Genomic DNA, 16,929 nt, shown 5'->3' with positions numbered 1-16,929 from the left:
GTCGGGTCTCTTCAAAAAAAAAAAAAAGTCTGCTGCGTCGGGCTATGTTGCTGTCCCTCGCTGTCCGGTGATCTTCGATGGTACTAACTACACCGAGTTCACTGGCTTCATGCGCATTCACATGCGTGGCATCCGTCTCTGGGGCGTTCTTTCTGGCGAGGTCTGCTGTCCGCCCCGTTCGGTTCCTCCGGTGGCCCCTACTCCGCCGACTCCCCTGGTTCTTCCTCCGGATGCTAATCAGGCCGCCAAGGATGCGGCTAAGATTGCTGATGAGGTTGCTGATCGTGCCTATGATGAGAGGGTTTTGGCCTATGAGGAGGCTCTTCAGACGTATCATGGTGCTTTGTCTGTTTACACCCAGTGGCTTGATGATGATGCTCGTGCTGCAGCTGTTCTCACTGCTAGTGTTCTGCCTCAGTTTGCTTCTGAGTTTCTGGGTCTTCCTACTGTCTTCCAGATGTGGACCTATCTTCGTCAGCGCTATGAGCCCTCTGGTGATACCTTATACCTTTCTGTGGTTCGTCAGGAGCATGCTCTTCAGCAGGGTGACTCTACTGTTGATGACTTTTATGCACAGAGTTCTGCTATCTGGCGCCAGCTTGATTCTCTCCGCAGTGCTGGTTGTCGTACTTGCCCCTGTTGCCAGGCTGTCCAGGCTGATTTGGAGTTTCATCGCGTCTACGAGTTCCTGTCTCGGCTCCGTAAGGAGTTTGAGCCCCGGCGTGCTCAGTTGTTTGCTCGTGGCCGTATTTCTCTCATGGAGGCGCTTTCTGAGATTCGTGCCGAGGAGACTCGCTTACGTGGTGCTGGTTTGCTGGAGGTTCCTTCTGTGCTCGCTACTCAGGCTTCTTCCATGCCACCTGCTGCACCGACCCCTTCTCGCTCGAGTGCTCCGCCACTTTTGCCCACTCCTTCTGGAGGCTCAGGTCGCCGTCCACATTGCGGCTACTGCAACAATGATGGTCATATTGAGTCCCAGTGCTACACGAAGAGGAAACACCTGCGCAAGGCGCGATCATCATCTTCAGGGACTTCGTCATCTACCTCGACAGCTTCCGCCATTGCTTTGACCGAGCAGGATATTCTGAGACTTAAGCGTCTGCTCACGGCTTCAGGTTCTTCCTCGACGGGTACTGCTGGTTCTGTGACTGATGCTTCCCGCACTGAGCAACCGCCCTCTACACAGTCAGGTACATCCCCATGGGTTCTGGACTCTGGAGCTTCTTTTCATATGTCTTCTCATTCTTCCGCTTTGTCCTCTCTTCGATTGCTGGATTCTCCTGTTCATGTCTTCACTGCTGATGGTACTCCACTTTCTGTTGCTAGTAGAGGCAATCTTTCCACTCCTTATTCTGTTCCTGATGTTGCTCATGTTCCTCGACTTATCATGAATTTGTTTTCTGCTGGTCAACTTACTGATTCTGGTTGTCGCGTCATCCTTGACGTTGATTCTTGTTCTGTCCAGGACCGTCGCACACACACTCTGGTTGGGGCTGGCCCTCGCCGCCGTGATTCTCAGGGTCTTTGGGAGTTGGACTGGCTTCATGTTCCTTCCGCTGCCACCACCATCGCCAGTTCCTCCGCTTCAGTCGCCTCCGTTACTGGTTCCTTCCAGCAGTGGCATCATCGGCTTGGTCATCTGTGTGGTTCTCGTTTGTCATCTTTAGTTCGTCGAGGTCTTCTGGGGTCTGTCTGAGGAGATGTCTCGTTAGAGTGTCAGGGTTGTCGTCTTGGCAAGCAGATTCAGTTACCATATTCACATAGTGAGTCAGTGTCTAAGCGTCCTTTCGATTTAGTCCATTCTGATGTATGGGGTCCGGCTCCTTTCGCTTCGAAAGGTGGTCATAAATATTATATTATTTTCATAGATGATTTCTCTCGTTACACATGGCTTTATTTCATGACTTCTCGTAGTGAGGTGTTGTCTATTTATAAGCGTTTTGCTGCCATGGTTCATACTCAGTTCTCTTCACCCATTCGTGTTTTTCGTGCTGACTCCGCTGGCGAGTATATCTCTAAGATGTTGCGTGGTGTTCTTGCTGAGCAAGGAACTCTCTCTCAATTCTCTTGTCCTGGTGCTCATGCTCAGAATGGTGTGGCTGAGCGAAAGCATCGACATCTTCTTGAGACAGCTCGTGCATTGATGATTGCTGCTCTACAGGGTGGTGTTCCTTTCGAGCGTCTTTTTGATCGTTCTCCCGATTATTCGATGCTTCGCTTGTTTGGTTGTGTTTGCTATGTTCTACTTGCCCCTCGCGAACGCACCAAACTGACCGCTCAGTCTGTTGAGTGTGTCTTCTTAGGCTACAGTGATGAGCATAAGGGTTATCGCTGTTGGGATCCTATCGGTCGTCGGATGCGTATCTCTCGAGATGTGACTTTTGACGAGTCTCGCCCCTTCTACCCACGCCCATCCTCCTCGACTGTTTCAGTAGAGGATATCTCTTTCCTCACTTTTCCTGACTCACTTATTACCCCTGTCGAGCCTGTGCCTATTCGTTCCACTCCCTCTGCTTCTCCACCTCTAGTCGATTTGCAGCCACCATCTTCCCCGGTCTCCTCACCTAGCATGTCATCGGATTCTACACCTTCATCTCCGGTGACTTCTTCATCGCCAATCCCCGATTCTACCTTGGCGATTCCTCCTCTTGTTCCATCTTTTCCTCAGCATTACACTCGTCGTTCACGACCTGTGGATGCCTCTGTGGATGAGTCATCATCTTCCTCTCAGCCTACTTATGGCTTGCGTTCTCGTCCTCGTCCGCCTGTTGATCGCTTTGGCTTTCCCACCGTTGGTGCTGCTGTTCTTGAGCCGACTTCTTACCGTCAGGCTGTTGTTCATCCTGAATGGCAGTTTGCGATGGCAGAGGAGATTGCTGCTCTTGAACGCACTGGTACCTGGGATATTGTTTCTCTTCCTCCCGACGTCCGTCCCATCACTTGTAAGTGGGTCTACAAGGTTAAGACTCGCTCTGATGGTTCTCTTGAGCGTCACAAAGCTCGTCTTGTGGCTCGTGGTTTTCAGCAGGAGCATGGTCGTGATTATGATGAGACTTTTGCTCCTGTGGCGCATATGACCACTGTTCGTACACTTCTTGCCGTTGCCTCTGCACGCCACTGGTCTATATCTCAGCTTGATGTTAAGAATGCCTTTCTTAATGATGAGCTGCGTGAGGAGGTGTACATGCAGCCACCACCTGGGTATTATGTTCCTGATGGCATGGTATGTCGTCTTCGTCGCTCTCTCTATGGCCTTAAGCAAGCCCCCCGCGCCTGGTTTGAGCGTTTTGCCTCTGTGGTCACTTCTGCTGGTTTTTCAGCAAGTGCTCATGATCCAGCATTGTTTATTCACCTCTCTCCTCGTGGTCGGACTCTTCTTCTTCTCTATGTTGATGACATGATCATCACTGGGGATGACCCCGAGTATATTGCCTTTGTAAATGCCCGTCTTAGTGAGCAGTTTCTTATGTCTGATCTTGGACCTCTTCGCTACTTTCTTGGGATCGAAGTCTCTTCTACCTCTGATGGCTTTTTTATATCCCAGGAAAAGTATATCCAGGATCTTCTTGCTCGTGCTGCTCTTACTGACGAGCGCATTGTTGAGACTCCTATGCAGCTCAATGTTCACCTCCGTGCTACTGATGGTGATCCTCTCCCTGACCCGACGCGTTATCGTCATCTTGTTGGCAGTCTTGTCTATCTAGCTGTCACTCGTCCGGACATCTCTTATCCGGTCCATATTCTGAGCCAGTTTGTCTCTGCTCCCACATCGGTTCACTATGGTCATCTCCTTCGTGTTCTTCGATATCTTCGGGGCACGATCTCTCACCGTCTATTCTTTCCTCGCTCCAGTTCTTTACAGCTTCAGGCCTATTCGGATGCTACGTGGGCTAGTGATCCTTCCGATCGCCGTTCACTTTCTGCTTACTGTGTTTTTCTTGGTGGTTCTCTCATTGCCTGGAAGACGAAGAAACAGACCGCAGTTTCCCGTTCGAGTGCAGAGGCTGAGTTACGAGCGATGGCTCTTTTGACGGCAGAGGTGACTTGGTTACGGTGGTTACTTCAGGATTTTGGTGTTTCTGTCACTACACCGACTCTGCTCTTATCTGACAGTACGGGTGCTATTAGCATTGCGCGCGATCCTGTGAAGCATGAGCTTACCAAGCATATTGGTGTTGATGCTTTCTATGTGCGCGCTGGTGTGCAGGATCAGGTTATTGCTCTTCAGTATGTGCCTTCCGAGTTACAGTTGGCGGATTTCGTGACGAAGGCCCAGACTAGCGCACAACATGGCTTTTATCTCTCCAAACTCAGTGTTGTTCATCCACCATGAGTTTGAGGGGGGTGTTAGAGTTATAATATAAGTCATGTACCCCTTTGTATTTATCCCGTTGTATAAGGGGTTTCCTGCATATGTTCCACACCTGTACATGTATATATATATCGGCCTATGGCCTCATGATAATACAAGTTGCTTTCCTAACAAATCTAGCATGCTGTGATTCAGGTGAGCTAGAAAGCTATTTTTTTTTAATGAAAACAACAGACCACAAACTAGTGAAACCGGATCAACATCAAGATAGAACTACCAGTCAGAAACTAGTTAAAATATCACCTCCAGATACAATAGATTGTTACCTTGCAGTATCCACATTTTATGAGATCACAGGCCTTTAGAAGCTGGATCTCCCTTCGTAGGCGATACGAAACCCCATTAATCTCCAGCAATTTTTGTCTCACAGGTTCCGATACTGGAAGCTGGTTTCCGATGTAAAATGACAAAAGATCTGGCTTTTTTACAAGCTCATCAATGCTTGGCGTTTTGATTATCAGTCTCCACAAATCTGCAACAAAAGGACAGTGTAAAAAAAGATAACCAGCTGAAAATCAGAAACATACCTAAGGATTTGCACAATTATCATTCATTTACTTTGGTGAGAGGATGTTTTTCCTATGAGAACAATATACACAGGGCAAAGTTGGCATTGTCCAGTAAAGATTCAGTGAAATATGTAGGGCATGTTTGGTTGGTATACTAAGGTTCCACACTTTGTCAGGCCACAAGAAAGCATGGCAAAGTGTGGCGCCAATTTTAATTGCCTAACCTTAGGCATGTATGGCAAAAAAACTGTGTCAAATGTTGGCAAACATGGTATATGAACCAAACAGACACGTAATGACAAGAATGCACTGTAAGATTCATAAGAAACCAGTTTGATGAAATAGGAGCGCTTCACATACCAGCAGCTCTACAGGCAAGTGAATATGGGTCATACATTTCATAAGCCCATTGAGGCCAAAAGGCCAATGATGCCTGAAGAGGCTTCTTCAAGTAATTAGCAGCATTGTACTGGTGCTGGTGCTTTGTATCTGTTCTTGAGCTCGAGGGTGTCGAGCAAATATAATCCTCCTCATCCATGTTGGTATTCTCGCCTGACTGACCAGAAGGCTTCGTTGAATTGCTAGACTGTGAACTTGAATCACTTGCAGAAGGAGTATCACAATCTAGGCCTGAATCCATAAGGCCCTGTTGTTTCATTGGTGGCACATCCAAGCTCATAACTGGTGAAGAAGTATGCAGCCGGCAGCTCCTAGATGCAGCTAGCTGTGCAAATGCACCTCTTGGAGTTCTTAGTGGAGGATCTTCCTCAATGATTTGAACCTCACCCCACACCTAAGGACAAGAGTAAATGAAACAAAGCTACATTTGTCCTGCTTCTAATTCAAAAGAACATAAAACAAGGCTACCCAATTAGATCTTAGACTTACCACCCCATCAACATCCGACCAGTAACGGATCAGACGAAATCGTTGCTGACCACGTGCTTTAACATTTATTGAACCATCATCCGACCGTCCAAGTTGCCGTATCTGCAAACAAACAAAAATACCAACTGATCTGATCAGGCTGTTCAGAAGAATAGTTCTAACCATAAAAGACAAATGGCACCAAATTACATATAACATTTTATCTTTCGAGATTATGCAAGGGATCTTAAAATTTATCACATGTGTGCCATGCCACCATATGTAACTAATAACCCCTAATCCCTCCGCCCTAATTTACATGGCGCCCACGTATTTCAATGTTCAAGTTTGACAATTTACTTGCCCAGTAAGACGTAGATTGTGTGCCACAAAAATTATACCATTGAATTTATATTTGAAAAAAGTTTCCAGCAGTACTGTTTGTATGGCACATACTCATATATCATTGATCTAATTGACTGTCAAAGTAAAATCACAAAAAACGAGGGCGCCACGTAAATCAGGACGGAGGAAGTATTAAGTATATAGAACTAGGATACACTCCCTCCGTCCCATAATATAAGAACGTTTTTTACACTAGTGTAGTGTCAAAAATGCTCTTATATTATGGGACAGAGGGAGTAGCATACACATGGAGTTGGTCACTAAACAGCTCCATTGGGAATTTAGAACCAAAAAAAGCTAACCAAATGAACAATCCATGCACATAGAAATTGATCAATAACTTCAGACTGGTCTGGAAATTGCAACTCAAAGCATAACAGAAATAAATGTACGGCACCTCTGCTGTGGTTCCAACTGAAGCATTAGCATAGTTTCGATGATTTGGCCGTCCGTGCATGAGAACCTATACATCGAGTCATAGTCTTTAAAAATTAATCCACAAGTAAAAGCAACTAATTTTAACATGATTGGAACGCACCACGCCTATTGTGCCCGGGGCATCATCACGCCTTAAAGCCTTCTCGACAGCTGCCACAAACCTAGCCTCAATTAGTTTCAGAGGCAAGGTAGCTCCAGGAAACAGGACGACACCTGTGAAATATTCATAGCACCATTACATTTGATAGTCTGTAAGAAAAAATAATATAACCTTTATGCTATGACTTCTAATGTGTAACCGTGCATGAGTAAGGACAAACCATACCGAATTGTGCCTCTTTTCGCTGGATCTGGATTTGCAATTAAGAAACTATTTTGACAGGCCATCCTATCAGGATCCCAAAGAATCTAATAGCAAGTTATCAGCATATTACCTTTTTAGGATTGCTCGTAGATGATTCATTATTGAGTATAACTTATCTAGTTACAGACGAAAACTTCAATTATCAAGAGAAACACCAGCTAATATTTTCCTTCTGCTTCCTGATCTTAGACGGATGGCCAGGGCCCAGGGGAGCATCAGCCTAGTGGTGTAGGCGGCTGAGGCAGAGATGTCTGGTGGGCAGAGCTGGTACAGGGGTTCTCGTCTAAGAGGACACTAGGCGGGAACGGGGTGGGGTGAGCCATTGATACACTGTAGGTGGGCATGGGTGGTGTTGGAGGGGGGTGAGAGGGAGGAGCTTGGAGCGGAGGAGGAGGTAGAATTGCAGCTTTCCGCTTTTGGTTGGAAGAGGAAGCGTTTCAACCACAACCTTCCATTTATTGGCTGTCGGAAGGTTGTCGTTCAGCACAAACATGCTAGCATGCATGAGCTAGACGCGTTATTAATTGAAAAGCCAAGGCATCTTGACATTTTACTGTAAAGTAGACACGTGTCTTTATATCTGCAAATCTCCAATTCTAAAGGAAACAACTACCAATAATAATGCTTTTCAATTCAGACTATCATATTCAAAACTAGAAAAAACACTCACAATCTGTGGGGCATAAAAAGTATCTATTAGATGATATCTCGGTAAATTTGACGAAGCACCAATCCATGCATCTTCAAGGTTATCAGGACAATAAAAATCTTTGCCAAAAGAAAGACAATAAAAATGAAGGATACAAGTGCATGAATTAACAAATAACATACAGAAATATAAGAGCATTACTGTGAAGAAAGGTCATTGGCAAGTTGAGAATGAATTAACAAATGACATACAGAAACAGAAGAGTATTACCGTGAAGAAAGAGCATTGGCAGGCTGAGGATCGAACCAGCTTCTAAGAGAGTAGCTTTTCTGCCCGGTATATCATCAACGTCTGAGTGACACGCAAAGAGACATTTAGAACATGCAGTTAGCATCATAAAAACATGGGAGGTCGGCACGGATAATTTACCGCCAAGATAGGTGTGCAGTGCGGTTTGACGGCCGAATTCCCTACGTCCATCCTCATCATTATCCAGCCTGGTACACATGAATCAGGAAATGAGCATGAGAAGTGCCATGATCCAATCTAATGAACACGATCCGCAGCTAATCCAGACTACAGAGCGAGATTTCGGTCAGGGATGCTGTGTTTAGAGCTGTGGAGCCACTCCTTTCCCTGAAATCCCCACACACTCCCCACCCTAGGGTTTAGTCCGGATGGCAATATACTTCTTCTTTAATAAACGAGAGTAAACATCCATTCCCTGAAATCCCCACTCTCTCTCCACCCTAGGGTTTACAGGCCTAACGCTCATCCGACCGCAGCCCCCTCCGCTCTCAGCCCCGAAATGCTCTCTTGGGCGGATCGCCTCGATGTCGGCGGCTTCCGCACCGCCGATTCCACCGGCACAGCTCTACAGCTCCGCCCCCTAGACCTAGAACAGCAAGCACGCTACGGCTACAGCGCGGATGCTACACGGGAGGGGGGAGTATGGCGACGAGTGGTGTTGAGAGATGACCTCGCGAAGGAGCCGATGGCGAGCACCTGGCGGTAGATCTCGTCCTCCATCTGCTCCCACTCCCTCTCGAACCTCTCCTGGCCGCGGCCTGGGTTCACGTCGAGCAGCCCGGCGGCGAGCCCCACCCTTCCGGGCTCGTCCATCTCCGCGGCGTCCTGCAGGACCGTCCCGTCCCACTCCCACCACTCCGCCTCCATCTCGCCGGCCATAATCGCAGCCGAGATTTGGCTTCTCCTCTCTCTCTCTCTCTCCGGTTCCCCCTCCTCTCTCCGGCTGTTTCTGTTTGTGTCTGGGCTGCCTGGGTCCAGTTTATTTTTTCCCCCAAGGTGTAAACTACGCGAGGCTTCTCGTCACATCATCCATCCAGTTCCAGTCCACGTGTTCACGGCCCATTACACATTTCCCCCAGGCGCCCATTCGGCCCATTTGCCCGTACGCACTCCTCCGCCGCGGCCTCCTCACTCCTCAGAGGCGCAGCCGCGCAACGCTGCCGGCGTCAAGCCGGAGCCCGGCTCTCCCCGCTGGTAACAGCTGCTGCACTCGCTTCTCCGTATCGTCTGCCGCACTGCGACAGTGACAACAACAACAACAACAACAAAGCCTTTAGTCCCAAACAAGTTGGGGTAGGCTAGAGGTGAAACCCATAAGATCTCGCAACCAACTCATGGCTCTGGCACATGGATAGCAAGCTTCCACGCACCTCTGTCCATAGCTAGCTCTTTGTCGATACTCCAATCCTTCAGGTCTCTCTTAACGGACTCCTTCCATGTCAAAATCGGTCGAGCACGCCCTCTCTTGACATTCTCCGCACGCTTTAGCCGTCCGCTATGCACTGGAGCTTCTGGAGGCCTGCGCTGAATATGCCGCACTGCGACAGCGGCTCCCGGTAATTTCTGCGACTGTTTTCGAGGTCGCGATGCTGGTTACTTTGGCCCCGCTGATTTGTGCTGATTCGAGCAGGGGTCGGCACAGTCGCGCGGAGGATTGGTCGCCGGGGCTCCTGTCGACGAATCGCCCGCCCGCCAATCCCTCGCCCGGGCGTAGGCATCACCGGGGCTTTGCCTTTGCCCAGCCCCAATCCGGGCGTCACTTGGGGGGGAAAGTGGGTCTCCATGCGCCATCACATCTGCCGCGGAATCGACGTATCTAAAAAGAGGTAGTGTATCCACGCGACATGCCTTACCCGTTGCTACCCTTGACAGAGATTGCCAACTTGTTATTCAACCATAATAGATTTTGGCATTTTTGCCGAGCTAGGTTCGTGATGCCACTAGAAGCATGCTGTAGCGTTCCTACCATCTTGATGTTTGGTCTTCAGAGTCTGGTAAATCCAACTAGGGAGCTCACCGGAGCTTTCCAGAGTGTGCTTATTTGATATGCATAATCGGTGGTGCCGTTTTAGATCTCGGCAGTATTGTTTGGCTAGAGGTTGCTAATAAATGGGTCGCCAATCTCATCGTTATAATTGAAATTATGAGGACAAATGCAAGGTCTCACTACACGCGAAAACAAAACAAGAATCATCTGAACACCGAGCAACTAAGAACATCGTGAGCATGCGCACAAAAGATTAATAAAAGGTATCTTTTGAAGATGAAGCTTGAGCCCATGGCGTGTACTATGAAGAGCGTGCTGATACCTAGTTTCCTCTGCCGACACAAGCCACTGGTAACAGAAAGCCACGCAAGAGGATATGTATGCTATGTATATGGTAAGTCTTGCAGCCACGATTGAAGAATCTCATCATAGTACTATCTCCGCTATGTTGTTCGTTGTCTTTTAGAGGACGTGTGTAAAACTTCACGAGACGCTCTGTCTTCCCCGAGAACTGTTCATTTAATATTTTTCGCAAAAAAAAAAACTGTTCATTTAATATTCCTAAAAAGCTAAAAAAACTCGAGAGCTGGGCAACTATTATCCAATTATTGTTTCTATCAGCGGTAAGTAGTGAGCAATAACCACTTGATGTGCACCCTCTCATACACAATACAAATATCAGCAGACATTATCATGACATTATGATGAATCATATGGGAGGGAGTGCTATGTTAATTACTTAAAACCTCATGCTTTAATCATGCATGAAGTGCTAGCATGGCATTATGTGTCATAGATTACTGGGCACAACAGACTTCCTTTGTTGCAGATTTACAGGTAAATATATAACGAATTGAGTGATGTGCTGTCTTGTTTCGAAATGCAACAAATGGATTATGTACTTCTACACTATCTTGAATGTGGTTTATAGAGAAAATTTTCTTGTCGTATGCCCATGCAATTTCTCAGAAGAGATATTCCATCTTCTATTGCATGTAGAGGCCTGGCATGCTTTCCGAAGGGTGTTGTCATGTGAATGTTCTGTATGTAAAGGGAAAGTGATGCAGCTGCAAGGATGAAGAGTGAAAACCATGCTATAGGATCTTTATATAAATGCATGCAACATTCAGGGAAGGTAGTAACTGTTATATGTTAATTCATCTTCTGCACTCGTTTTATCACTCAGTGCTATAGCAATTTTGTCTGCCTAGAACTTTCTCTTCTTTTCTAATCCTCCAATCAAATGGGCCTTTGGGCTATTTCATTCCACATCAGATTCTCTTATCAAGATGCGATGTTGATTGAAGGACGGTGAAGACCAATCCTTGGACCAATCACTGGATAGATCTATTTGCTTCTTTTTGCAAAGCTTGATAACGTGCCACGTGGTCCAGTGATTTGAGAGAGTCTTGGTTTGTAACTGTTTGAAGGAGATTGAAATCGTTTTCTTTCTCTAGCTTTCTTTGGGCTGTGCACAAAGTAGGCATATCTTAGACCTATTCGAATTCTCTATCGTTCTCGATGATTTTATCACCACATTATGCTTGAACTTTGAGATACACAAACACTAGTTTTGTTATACCATTCCCCTTATGTCCGTGTATTAGTTCCTGCAACGTGTCGCTCTAGAAAATTTCCTCTATCAGGACAGTTCATATATCCAGACTTGACACATGTTCATTTCCTGTAAGAATGAGCCACCACATGAAACATCTTATGTGATCAAGTACTCTTTATGTTCATTGTCTTGATTCTTGGACTCCAGTATGCTCAGACCGAGGCATGTATAGATGAACCCATGTAAATGTTCCTCACCGGGAAAAGAGAATGCTGTTTTGTTTCGCCCTCGATGAATGACCATTGAATTCCTTCTTTCCAATTTAGTCTGATAATGTCAAGCCTTGAGAAAGTTGTTAGAATTTAGAACTTGTCAGAAGCTATCACATGCAGATGCTGACCTGTATCTGATTATGTTATAAGTATTGTTTTTTTAACCTTTTTACCTTCTTCTGGAGTTTGTTCTTCAGGTTTGCAGATGTCAAATTTGTATGCTCGATGATGTGCGATGTAGAAAAAATGGACTGAGGGTAGTAACCCATCTGCATAGACCAAAGAAGAAAGGCTTGGGTTTCTACACGCCAATATAAAGGAGGAGCATCACAGTCTGTTGATGTTCAAGTCATTCTCCAAAATGTGAATAGATGCTGCACACGCTGCAACAAAACCATTTGCATATGTAAGATGATAAGGCTTTGCCATCAGAACTTCAAAATATCTTCACTTCCACTTATGTTGGTGGAGGAACAGTGAAGCCTCCAGAGCTATATAAACAACCTGATGTTCAACTTTCTACAACCAGAGAGATCGACCAGTTGGATATGCATTTTGTGCTTGCCTCCCACAGCCCCTGCTTAGCCTCTTTTCCCATCGTTCAACACTTATAAATGGAGTATGCTAATTTACGACGCCAAGCAGCATCCTTGAAAAGGAGCCTCTTTGATCAGGCTTGTGCTCTGCTCATCTCATGCATTAAGCATCAAAGTTCATGCAGTAAACACTTGTCATGTTTTCTTTACAGAGCCAAGACAAGAATTGTCACTTTGCACCTCTGTTTCAAACTTTGACACACCTTAGAAAAATCTGAATGAAGCACAAATATTGAATAAGTTTGCTACCATTTAGTGCTTAAATTCCGCTTTTTCTTTATGTGCGGCAACACTTTAAGAATTAAGATTTTTTTAGCCATTTTGGAACTCTCCTTTTCTGCTACTTATCTTATTTTAATGTGCGTTGATATGGATATGTGCTGATTTAGCTAATCATATTTGGTAACAGGGGTATTTGGATGAGCAATTTTGCCAGGTTGAGGACTTGCAGGATGAAGCAAGCCCCAATTTTGCAGAAGAAGTGGTCTCCTTGTTCTTCAAGGACTCAGCGAGGCTAGTGACAAACATTGAGCAAGCTATGTAAGCAATGGCACTTCCATAAACTTAGTCAATTGTTGTTAAGCAGTATCTAACAACAACACTGCAGGGAGAAGTATCCAAAAGATTTCAATAGATGGGATGCACACATGCAGCAGCTTAGAGGCAGCTGTTTTAGGTATGTCAAGACAGTCAAGTTTGAATATCTTTAGGCGATAGATGATTAGATGTTGCATGCCTATGTGAAAGAAATTGGTGGTGGACTCTTAGAGGCTGTTGAATTTGTTGCCCTTTTAGGCAAATTCTTGACTAGTCTTGATTACCTATTGGGCAGGACCCCTGCTTTTGCCAACAAACTGGTCAGCTTGGATTAGAAAGCCATCACCTGTTGAAGGAGAGACGCACATGGCTAAACTCAGTTTCGTGGGTGAAAAGCGATAATTGTTTGGTTTTGTAAAAAAAAAGTCACAAGTTTGCAGAACTTAATCTGAACCTTTGACTACTACCAGAAAATAATGGATAGGAAAATTACCAAACAAGCTGTTGACTATTTGTTCCATGAGCCACCAGAAAGCTCCTGCAGCACACTGCTTCTAGATATCGGATGTGTCTCAACACTGCATGTTTGTGTCCTCAATTCTCGAAACCATTTTTTTTGTCGTCCTCAATTCTTGAAACAGTGCCTTGTTTACTTCTTTTTTTTGCTTGGTGGTGCTTCTACGTTTTTGTTTTACTTTAAGTGCCTCAGTGAATGTGTGCACCAAAGTTTTTCTTTTTCTTGACAGAGATCCCCTAACGCAGAGATTTATATTGCTTTCATCACGCAGTACTAATCATGTGCGTCCATTTTACAACTAAATGTTGGATGCATGTGGAGTAGCGAACATTGGCCTTTTACAGATGATATGTATCATGAGATAACATGCTTGCAGCTCCTTTGCCATGACATAAAGAGCTGACAATTTGCATTTGTTATATACTACTCTGCTGTAAAGTTTTGGGCTTAAGCTTAACATATACAACTTGCCACAGCATCGGCGCTTCTAAGATGAACAATGAGTGCACATCTTTCAGGAACAGCTGTGGAGAAGAAAATGCTGAAGGGTCTCTCTCTCTCTCTCTCTCTCTCTCTCTCTCTCTCTCTCTCCTGCTTAATTAGTTGGTTAGCATGTCGACATGTGGTTTTCTATCCAAAGCATACAGGTTAATCACTACCGACACGTCTTCTTTCATCCATATTAAGATATTATTATGCAGCTGCAGGAGAACTTTCCAGAAAGTGAAGAGGGAGCATGCTATTCTGAGGCAGAAGCTGGAGTCCTACTTCCAGGTAATCTTCATGAATCAGTCATCACCATGTGTATCCGATCTCGCCATGTGCTCTAATAACATGACATGGCCACACGCAGCTGCTGCGACAAGCTGGTCCTGCTAGGGCCGCGACCAGGCCTGGAAGCATGTAAGGCGCTGGCGCTTTACAGGGAGGTGAACCAGTATATCTCTATACGGGATTGTTGCAGAGGAAGAAGACCCAGGAACAGGAGACATGCCTGGCGTTAGTTCATTAATGCCTGAAAGATACCGTATAATGATCATAAAAAAGGTATCATAGTAATATAATCATAAGGGCACCATGTTGGTGTCCTGTTGGATAATAGTCTGATATAGTCGTATCATGTCATGTCCGCGCTTATGTACGGTAAATAAAACCAACCGAGCTTGCAAGTGTCTGTTACGGAGTATTAATTAATTAATTTATTGACAAGGAGCCTGTGAATGAATGTTTGCACAACAGCCAACTGGAAAGCAATAGTCATATTTCTTATCCATTGATTCTTCTGTTAATTGAAATCTATTACTGGCCGTTCTTTTTATTCGATTTAGTCTTCATTTTTTATGTGAGATGTTTGTAGAGGTTAGTAAATCTTTGTCGCTTCGCCTTTATCTGCCCCTATTTGTCCAGACAGCGAGGGGTCATTCCGTTGTTGTGCGGAGTTGAAATTTTTAATCTCATGTGCGTCGGTGACCACTGATGTGGATTGTGGTAGGCTGAAGCTGGAGTGTTAGGACCGCCTGAGAGGTTGCGATGGCTCTAATCAACGTCTGATGGACAGTACTGAGCTAACGGGGGAATAGTTGAGAAATCTCTGTGATGGGCATGACTGAGCTACCAAGGATATCTCTCTCACTATGCCAAACTTGTTGCAGGGTGTACTGATTGGTTTGTTTACATGCGCCCTCACGCTTTGTGGCCTGACCGTGAAGTCGCAACCACTCTGGGGACGACGCAGGCAGAGATGATAAAAGAGAAACCAAGATGAACTCCCGCCTCCCGGTGCCGAAGAAGGGAAGTGGAAGAAACTTCGCACCGGAGCAAACTTTTGCCTCTGCACGCAGGAAATCCAATTGACCAAAAATACACGTTTGACCAAGAATATTGAAAAAAAATTATACCAACATCACATAACTATTTTTTAAAAATACTCCTCCATTCACTATTAGAATGTGTTTAACATATTTTAATATGGACTACATACGGACTAAAATGAATGAACAAACACACAAAGATGTGTCCATGTAGATCTGATTCAGAAAAAAGTTAGTACACCTTATAATAGTGAACAAAAGAAGTACATCATAACACATATTTTTCTGATGTTGTGGATATTAGTAAATTTTATTATAAACTTGGTCAAACTCTAAAAAGTTTGACTTAGGACAAAGTTAGTACTTTCTTCTTCCTAAAATATAAGGTGCGCATTGATTTTTTAGGTCTTCATCGCACAACTTTGACTATGATTTTCACATAATGTATGCCTACAAAATTATTATGAACACAAGTGAAATAAAATTGTTTTGCAAGACAAATACGATGATATTATTTATACATGTCCAATCCATGTATTTTGGTATATATTAATAGTCAAAGTTGTGCATCAAATACCGTGCAAAGTCAACCACACCTTATATTTTGGGAAGGAGGGAGTACCTCAAATATGGTGTGGCGGCCTCCCCGCGTGATTATATATTAAGATAACGCCGACTATGGTTTTGTGGAGAGCATTAGCGCCGTGAGCATGAGGGTTGGTTGCTAGAACTCTTCTGGCGATCTATCATATCTTTGTGGGACTTTATTGAGCGATGCACCAGTGTGGATGAAGCGGAGCTTCGGACGTGCGTGTGAGCTTAGGAACAGAAACTCGGTGTCCAGCTTTAAGTTATATAAAATCAATCATCGGGCCAATGGGATGGCGTGTGAGATTGCGAAGTTGAATTTTGATAATAGGTCTGGTGGTGTTCTTCTTAATAGTTTTCCGTCCTTCGTGACGTGCTGTAAAGATGGATTGTAATGATAACCTTATAATAAACTAATATATGAGGGCATTTTTTAAAATAAGAAACTTCAGATATTAGGAATCGTGCGATATGGTGCCGGTACCTGTCTGAAGTGCCTCTCGCGAACCAACCTATGGTCGGATGGTTAGGATGACAGTGGTATCCCCAGCCCATCATGGTTCAAGTCCTGGTGCTCACATTTATTCTGAAATTATTTCAGGATTTTCGGCGATGTGCGTTCAGTGAAAGGAGACATCTTCGTCAACTAGAGACACATACGGTGACTTCGTAAAATCTCAAAAATATATGCCGGATCAATCTCTCGCAGATGCTCATAAAGGTAGGTTATGCGTGTGTGCATTCGCAGGGGCGAGTGTATGTGTATATATGGGCACTTGTGTGTACTGTGTTCAGAGAAAAAGATGCGCCTCTCAAGAAAGAACAAGGAAATTGTCAAAAAAGAAGGAAAACTGCTTGAAGAGATGAAACCGTTTTTTTTAGGCAAGAGATGAAGCAGCTGGCATTCAGTTTAAAGGAAAAAAAAACAGTTGGTTTTTTTTTTGTAATTTGTTGGGTTCGTATTCAGCTCAATGGCCGGCCCGGCGGGAACACGATTCAACTGCTTGAACGCGTCAGCGCTGCCAAACGTGCCGGCCATCAAGTGGGCCCCTCGACCGCCCGCCATCCCCCTTCTCGCCAGCGCTTCCAAACTTCGAAAAGCGTGTGCCGCCCACGCCGTCAGGTCGCTTCACTTGACGCCGTCAGGTCG

General features: G+C 45.1%; 3 protein-coding genes across 4 annotated transcripts in view; 2 read left to right on the top strand and 1 right to left on the bottom strand.

Moving 5' to 3' along the window:
- LOC119287450 (protein cereblon-like) overlaps positions 1–8,873 on the bottom strand; it is a 10,672-nt gene extending 1,799 nt beyond the window's left edge. Inside the window, exons 1-8 of the mRNA XM_037566997.1 lie at positions 8,584–8,873; positions 8,034–8,101; positions 7,875–7,955; positions 6,692–6,804; positions 6,551–6,616; positions 5,770–5,871; positions 5,242–5,674; positions 4,639–4,844 (exon numbers count right to left, since the gene is read on the bottom strand). Of these exons, the coding sequence (XP_037422894.1) occupies positions 4,639–4,844; positions 5,242–5,674; positions 5,770–5,871; positions 6,551–6,616; positions 6,692–6,804; positions 7,875–7,955; positions 8,034–8,101; positions 8,584–8,792 (1,278 nt within the window). The 5' untranslated portion in view covers positions 8,793–8,873. The remainder of the gene's footprint in view (positions 1–4,638; positions 4,845–5,241; positions 5,675–5,769; positions 5,872–6,550; positions 6,617–6,691; positions 6,805–7,874; positions 7,956–8,033; positions 8,102–8,583) is intronic.
- LOC119287464 lies at positions 190–1,593 on the top strand. Its single transcript, XM_037567019.1, has 3 exons — positions 190–494; positions 578–1,190; positions 1,466–1,593. Exons 1-3 carry the CDS (start codon positions 231–233, stop codon positions 1,510–1,512), a joined length of 924 nt encoding a protein of 307 aa, XP_037422916.1. The 5' UTR covers positions 190–230; the 3' UTR covers positions 1,513–1,593.
- Positions 8,874–9,562: 689 nt separating the features above from the next.
- Positions 9,563–14,623, top strand: LOC119287435 (pseudo histidine-containing phosphotransfer protein 5-like). Of its 2 annotated transcripts, XM_037566981.1 has the most exons (9): positions 9,563–9,739; positions 10,900–11,035; positions 11,928–12,136; positions 12,260–12,404; positions 12,736–12,866; positions 12,934–13,002; positions 13,857–13,928; positions 14,082–14,154; positions 14,234–14,623. In XM_037566981.1, the coding sequence occupies exons 4-9, from the start codon at positions 12,345–12,347 to the stop codon at positions 14,285–14,287; spliced, it is 459 nt and encodes a 152-aa protein (XP_037422878.1). In that variant the 5' UTR covers positions 9,563–9,739; positions 10,900–11,035; positions 11,928–12,136; positions 12,260–12,344; the 3' UTR covers positions 14,288–14,623. The 2 variants fall into 2 exon arrangements, with proteins under 2 accessions (XP_037422878.1, XP_037422884.1); XM_037566987.1 differs by lacking the exon at positions 10,900–11,035.
- Positions 14,624–16,929: the final 2,306 nt, after the last annotated feature.

This window comes from Triticum dicoccoides, chromosome 1A (genome assembly GCF_002162155.2).
Source record: "Triticum dicoccoides isolate Atlit2015 ecotype Zavitan chromosome 1A, WEW_v2.0, whole genome shotgun sequence".
NCBI lineage: Eukaryota > Viridiplantae > Streptophyta > Magnoliopsida > Poales > Poaceae > Triticum > Triticum dicoccoides.
Note: the sequence above shows the minus strand (reverse complement) of the source record. Positions and strands in the feature narration are given on the sequence as shown.